The following is a 7444-nucleotide window of genomic DNA, read 5'->3' as shown; positions in this document are numbered from 1 at the left end:
ATTCTCTCCTCAAAACATTGAAGCTTATCGATCTCTATCTCTGGAATCTAGAGTCAGTCATAGGTGGTCCAAAAAACCCTTAAATTTGTTCCAATACCTGCTCTGTGATTACAATAGATGAAGAAGAAGGAGAAGAAGTTGAATAGAAGAAGAAACAGGTTAAGATGAGATGAAGAAGAAGAAGGAGAAGAAGGAGAAGAGGCGAAGAAGTTACCTGCACTAGAGATTTCAGAAGGGGGCGAGCTGGGTTCTCTCTTCTCTCCTCTCTTTATCGCGGACTATAGGGAACGAAAATTTCAGTATCTATTAACTTGAAACGAAACACCCCCGACAGAAAAGCCTCTGGGTGTTTCGTCAAATCGAGGATTTTTCGTTTTTTACTCACTTTCAGTTTCAAAAAAACAGAAACGAGACATACACACACCAAACGGTATTTTGCGTTTTTTCGTTCTATTAAAACGAAAAAACGACAGAAACGTTTTCTATGAACAATACCAAACGGGCTCTAAGACCCTGGCGACACATTACTGCATGGTAGTTTTGAGTATAGACGGTATATCACAAAAAAAAAGAGACTATAGAGTATAGACCAAGGATTTAAGGATGGTATCATATCGGCAGATACTGATCCGGATCGGTGGGTATCGATCTATTTTATCCCTGCTTTTGGTTAAAAGTACTAATTTTTTTTACTATTTTACCCCTAAAACAATATGAAACATCGATCCGAATCGGTCAGGGATCGGGGATCGGTCTCGGTCTCCATCGATACCAATCCGATACGGCCAATACGACACTGATACTTGAAACCATGCTATAGATGGTAGGTAACGGTCTCTATGTATTTTGCAATTATTTATTCGAAAGAGTAATTTTACCATTACAGTGGTAGGGGTGACAGAGGGAGGGGTTGGGCCGGGCTTCTTAAAACCATAACCCAACCTTAGGTTCTCAAAATTCAATCCAAACCAAACCCAACTTGTTGGGTTCCTGTTCAGGCACAACCCTGCTGGAAATCATACCAACCCAACCTAGCCTGGCCCTAATTGACCCTGCAAAGGTCGGGTTGGCCTGGGTCGGGTTGATCTTGACTTCTACAATCGTTGGATTAACCTTGATTGACCTATTTTTGCCATTCAGTACTTATGCATTAAAAAATTATAGAAAAATTAAAATACCAATAGGAGCCCTAAATTCTAATATAAAAATTTAGGGTTAAATTTCGGGCCAGTTGAAACCTCAACCCAAGACCAACTCACCTGGACCCAGGGTTTGGGTTTTTAACCATAACCAGTCCTCAAGGTGCAAAAAACTTGACCCAAGCCTTGTGTTAGGCCCAGGGTGGGCCAGGGCAAGTTCAGGTTGTCGGGGCCAAAATTTCACCCCTATACAGTGGGATGTTGTTGTGGTTGTTTTTTGGAAAATTATTTTGTACCACCCCTAATTTGGGACCTTATATAATATATCACTCTAGTTTTTTAAGAATACCTAGTACATCCCTCTTTTGTGAACAAAACAACACTTAAATCCATTTCGTCATATCAAAATCCGATGACGTGGTGAGGTTGTGATTTTCTAAATGGCAAGTTCACCTAAACCCTAAACCTTTACCCTTAGAAAGGGTAAACTTGTCAATTTACCCTATAAGATAGAAACCCCAATTCATGCGACCCAACATAGAATCAAAGGTTTAAGGCATCTGCTCCGATTAATCTCCTCCTTTGATGACGAGTCGCAATCTCCATGGCTCGATACCTCATAACTGGGTCCTTGATTAGTAGCAGGAGATAGTCAATTCCCATGTACTGCCATTTATATGATGATCTCGAAAGATTGCAGAGGATCTCCATGACTTCCTTGGACTCTGCAATGCGCATTTTCTCCCTGTTTCGCTGTAACACAAGAATTTTGATCGGTCCAATCCCTGCGGCAAAGCTTTGGCTTACAAGCCCACCCCACATTCGGGACAATTCGTTCTTTTTTTCGCTAAAAAATCATTGTATTAAAAGAAGGGGAAAAAAGAATATACAAAGCAATATCACATTTGGAATCTGGAAAATTCTACTCCACCTTCGGCATTGCCATCAGCAGAGAAGAACTCACAACAGAAACCAAATCACAAAAATTGGAAATAAAAACAGAATACATTAAAATAAGCGGTATCTAGGCCGAGATTGACGATCCACTTCCAACTCTATAGCAATCAGCGCAGGCCAGGATTGCATAGGAGAAGAAACTTCAAATTTTGCTGCTGTCTTTGCCAAGAAATCAGCCACAGGATTTGCTTCCCTCATACAGTGAGTGATTTTCCAGGTAAGAGAGTTCAAATAGGAGGTTAAACTCATCCACCTCTGAAGACAAACCCAAGGGATTCTTTCCTTAGATATAAGAAAAACTACAGCTACTGAGTCACACTCAATCCACAAATGAGTAATACCCATATCTTTAGCAAATTCTAGCCCAGTAATAACAACTATCATCTCGGCTTCAAAATTTGTGTGGACACCAAGAAAAGTTCTGAAAGACTGTAATATTTTCGAATTTTCATTCCGAAATATTCCACCTGCACCTGCTTTTCTTGGATTTCCCAAAGAGCAGCCATCTGAGTTTAGCTTCACCCATCCCCTTTGAGGAGGACACCAAAAAATTTCCATTACCTCTCTTGGTTTGTATTGCACCCTAGAGATCCCCAATCGTTTGGCACACATTAAGGAGCTAAATGAAAGAGGAGTCCCTGTAGTAGCGGTCATCTGGAGGCTGATTTCACTTTTAATCATGGCAAAAACAGTGTCTAGATGATTCGGAGACCCCCTAAAAAATTCTTGCATTCCTTTCCTACCATATGACACTAGGAACCAGGGAGAAGCCACTAATCCATACATTTTTAAAATGGAGACTCTTTGCTGTTTGTTTCCACCAAGCAATAAGAGTAGGCATGTCCATATAAGGTTTCCATTGCACATCGAAGCCTTCACAAAAAGCTCTCCACAAACTGCGAGCAAATTCACAGTTATAAAATAAGTGAGACATTGATTCTGCATCTTTACCACACAAACTGCACCGGGAAGCCATTTGCACTCCACGACGAGACACATTTTCATCTGTTGGTAATCTATTTTGAACTAACCGCCAAGCAAAAACAACTTGTCTTGGTTGGTTAGATGAGTTCCATATAAGAGAAAACCAACTCACTTTCTGATATTTTTCTCTATTTTCTTCCCAGGCAGATTTAATAGAGAAGATACCTGAAGAGGTCAATTTCCAAAGACATTGGTCGTTCACACCTTGGATGTGAATACGTTTAGCTTTTTCCCAAATTTCAGCAAATAAAACCAACTCCACATGAGGGAGGTCCCAGGCGGCTTGGCATATGAAATCAGAAACTTTTTCTTTTGCATCTAAGAAAAAAGCAAGGTCCAAGTTTGTCTTCTCAGTGATAGATTGATTGTCAATCCATCTATATAGCCAAAATCAATTTTTTCCCCATTTCCCAGAATCCATTGCTCGTTCTTCGCAACGAAACTCCAAACTCTTTTCAAGCCCGGCCATATAGATGAAGACTTATATCCCCTTCACAACGACCCATCCTCCTTGATAAAACGTTCCCTGAAAAATCTGCTCAGGAGAGAATCCTCATGTTTGATTTGCCAAGCCAGTTTACATAAACAAGCAAAATTCACTTCTCTCATCCTTCTAATTCCCAGAGCCCCTTCCTTTTTAGGCTTGCACACCCCTTCCCATTTCATAACAATCTTCTTTGCCACTTCCATATCACCTACCAAATAAAATTCCTCATCCACCGTTCCACCACCTTAATAGTTTCATCCGGCCACCAGTACACAGAGAAGTTGTGTATGGGAATACCAGAAATAACTGACTTAACCAATTCAATTCTCCCAGCCATAGAGAGAATTTTGCCCTTCCACCCTGCCAACCGACCCTTTATCTTATCCAGAAGAGGAAGCAAATGACTATTCTTCACTTTGCCTTTAAAAATCTCCACCCCCAAATATTTTGTAGGGAGATCAGCCGCGGGAATGCCCAGAAAATCATTAATAAAATGACTTCTATGAGGGGCAATCTTCCCAAAAAATATTTTACTTTTTTCCAAGTTTATTTTCTGCCCTGAAAAGGACTGATACTTGGATAAAAACTCATGAAGATGCTTCACATACCTAGCTGAGCCATTCATAAAGATGAAAATATCATCTGCAAAAAGTAAATGGGAAGGGGTAATTGCTCCTCTAGGGCCTGGGAGAGCTTTCATCTTCCTTTCCAGAATCAAGTTCTTCAGCCCCCTACAAAGAACTTCCTCTGCCAGAATAAAAAGGATTGGGGAAATAGGGTCTCCTTGCTTGAGACCACGCTCCACACTAAAGAAACCCACTGGACCTCCATTTAGCAAAATTGAAATCCTTGTTGAGAACAACATCTGGTGTATTTTGTTGATCCAATTGGGAGAGAAACCAAATTTCTTCAAGGTTGCAAAGAGGAATTCCCAAGACTGTTTGAGTCAACTCCGTCTTCCTCGTATACCGCACCTGGTACCCTTACATTGTCACGAGCACTCTGCTTCTCATCCTCCATCTTTTTGAGTCGACAATTGTTTACTTGATGACCCATCCACTTACAAAAACCACACTTTGCACAATTATCTTCATATATTACTCGCTGACGAAAGCCAAAAATCTTAGTAGTAGCTGGTTCGAATCTCTCTACCTGAACCTCCTCAACACGAGTAGTAGCTTCCGAGCTATCAACTTCAACCAGAACTCGGGCAAAATATCCCAAAATTCCTTGTCTAGTATGATTATCCAGGGTAACTGGACGTCCTACCGCCTTCGCAATAGAGAGAAGGACATTATCATGACAATATTCCAAGGGAAGGTCTGGGAAATGAACCCACACAAGTTTCGTGAAGGAATTTTTCTAATGGATGTTAAAATCCGGTCTCTAGTGTTGAAGCCGAATTAACTGTCCACGCACATGCAAAGGGGTTCTTCTCCAAATAGCCGCCTTATCACCCTCACATCGAAATTGAAAAATGACATAGCCTTTTCCCAGAGGGTGCATCACAACCCCTTGACTCAATCTCCAGTTGTCTCTTGCCTCTTGATGTAAATCATCCAAAGATAGAAGACGAAAATTTACACGGCCTATGAGAGCAAACCTGAAATTCTGTCTCTTTGCTTCATAATCATTCTGTGGTATGACAATCCTTGTAATGTTTCCTGCTTGAATCGGCTCTGGGAGTGAATCAATTGCAGGGCATGAGGCGAGACCTACCGCCCTTGCATAAAAAAGAGGAGGCGCATTCACCTCCGGCCCCTGAGGAGGGGGTCCTCGATCCAAAGTCTCACGATCACCATTATCCATATCACCACCTTCAGAGCACCTCTCTTCCACCATTATCAACTCTCCAAGAGAGATCTAAAGAATGCAAATCCGGGACAATTTGTTCAAGAACCCAAGTTTGTAGATCAGATTCAGGGACCTCTGTTTTTGCAAGCAAATAAATTTATGAGATAGAGCCACCAAAATTGAAGCTGGCTAACCCATTATTAAGCTTTGATTAAACAGAAATGAAACAGAAAAATTAAATCAAGTGATCGTCCTTTGGTTATTGCAATAGATAGCTTAAATGACAACATGGTTCTTGCTTGTTGACAGGTGTGAAGCCTTTTCAATTACTTTGCTTTTTGATTCTCCATATTAGAACCGCCAACGCCTCTTGTAAGCAAGTCACTTTGGTACTTAGATATCTTCTTCTTAAAGCTGAAGAAATTGAAGTACACAGAATCAAGGAAACTGGAGGCTATGTGCATGGTAGGTTCATAATCACTTCTTCACATTCGGCAACTGGGTAAATTGAAATTTGCTCCTCTGACGATGAGTCGCAATCTCCATGGGTAAAACAATGGGAATAAATGTTTACAAAAGAGGGCCAAAGAGTCTTTTCCATTTTTAGCCTAATGGTGTTGGGTTTCAGTGGTGCGATAGATACTTTTAAAAAATTAGGGTGGTATGTGATATAAGCTTCCAAATTAAGTGCAGTACAAGATAAATTTTCCTTTTTTTTTTTTTTTAAAATTTTGTATTTTTTATATTCCTCTTTAAAAATACTATCTCTTTCACTATTGTCTCTCTTTTGGACTACCATTATCTAATAGAATCTTACCCCACCTCCATTTCTTCTCTCTTATCAAATTTCACCCCATTAGAAATTACATATTCAATTATTTTCTTCCCTTCCCTTTCCTTGCCAACCTAACTGTTAGGTGATGAAGTGGAGATGCCACGTGGGTTCGGTGAAATCAACTTTTATTTATTCAGTTGTTGGGTGATTACCATGTTTTAAGTCATTATATTTATTGTGTCTATTTTCATAAGTGTTTTAATGGGGATGAGAAGTTAATGTTTTAGTGGGATATAATAGGAAGTATTGTGGCTTTGTGACCAACATGGGTGAAGTATGTAATTGTGGAGGTGTGCTATACATTAGATAGAGATTTAATAGAAGGGTAAACTTTTGAATCCAGTCAAACGCTTATGAGTTGAAGGAAGGCTTCCTATAAGTCAACCTCAAGCTTGGTTTGTAAAGCTAACATTTTTTCTATATATATATATATTATTCTCTCTTCTTATTTGCTCTCATCTTCTACCCTTGTGCACATAACAAATTGTATCAGAGATGGGGATGAGAGAAAGTGTCGAGAACTTGGAAGTCATTGTGCATTCACTTCCCTTGGGGCAACATCAAATCATGAAAAAGCTTACCATGGTGTTTGAGAAAATGTCATCCAACCATACATTGGAATAATCCTTTAAGCAAAGTGAGCAGACCCAAGGAAGATCTCCACTAGCTAGGCTGCCTAGAGAGGTATCGAGGATCTTGGTACACACCCCAACACACGGTCGAGTTCTCCCAAGTTCCCAACCACCGGAGAGGATCCCAACGCTTGTTTATATATATATCCGCATCATGTGAAAGTCAATATCGATGAATCATCTTGTGGCTGTCCAGGTGCCTCTGGTATTGGAAGAGTTCTCAGAAATGCAGAGGGTCAGTTCTTAGGTGGCTTTTCTAGTTATGTGGGTCTCACACATGCGTCCTTGCTCTTCAGAAGGCCGCTAAGATGAGTTTGCAACATGTCGTCTTAGAGAGTGACAAAAAATTGACCATCAACATCTTGAATCATATGATGGAAGACCATCCTTGGCATATCGATCACATTATGGAAGAGTTTTGCTTTAGCTTCAAGCATTCCTTATGTCTTGTATTGTCATACCTATAGACATGGAAATCAGTTGCAAACTCTTTTGCTTCACATGGTTCAAGTTCTTTCTTGAATGTCCATTGGTTGTTCTCCCCCATCCCTCTCGTTCTCACCTTTTATTTGGTGATCTGGCTGGTATTTTTGTCCTAAGAGTTGTATCTAACTTT

At 40.3% G+C, this 7444-nt stretch overlaps 1 protein-coding gene across 1 annotated transcript; it reads right to left on the bottom strand.

The window, feature by feature from the left end:
- Positions 1-4476: 4476 nt before the first annotated feature.
- On the bottom strand, positions 4477-5409 carry LOC122065331. The gene is made up of 2 exons (XM_042629129.1): positions 4987-5409; positions 4477-4839 (listed from the first exon to the last, which is right to left on the bottom strand). The coding sequence occupies exons 1-2, from the start codon at positions 5407-5409 to the stop codon at positions 4477-4479; spliced, it is 786 nt and encodes a 261-aa protein (XP_042485063.1).
- Positions 5410-7444: the final 2035 nt, after the last annotated feature.

This window comes from Macadamia integrifolia, unplaced genomic scaffold, assembly GCF_013358625.1.
Source record: "Macadamia integrifolia cultivar HAES 741 unplaced genomic scaffold, SCU_Mint_v3 scaffold1974, whole genome shotgun sequence".
NCBI classification, from domain to species: Eukaryota; Viridiplantae; Streptophyta; class Magnoliopsida; order Proteales; family Proteaceae; genus Macadamia; species Macadamia integrifolia.
The sequence above is the reverse complement of the archived record's forward strand: the minus strand, read 5'-3'. Positions and strand labels throughout refer to the sequence as shown.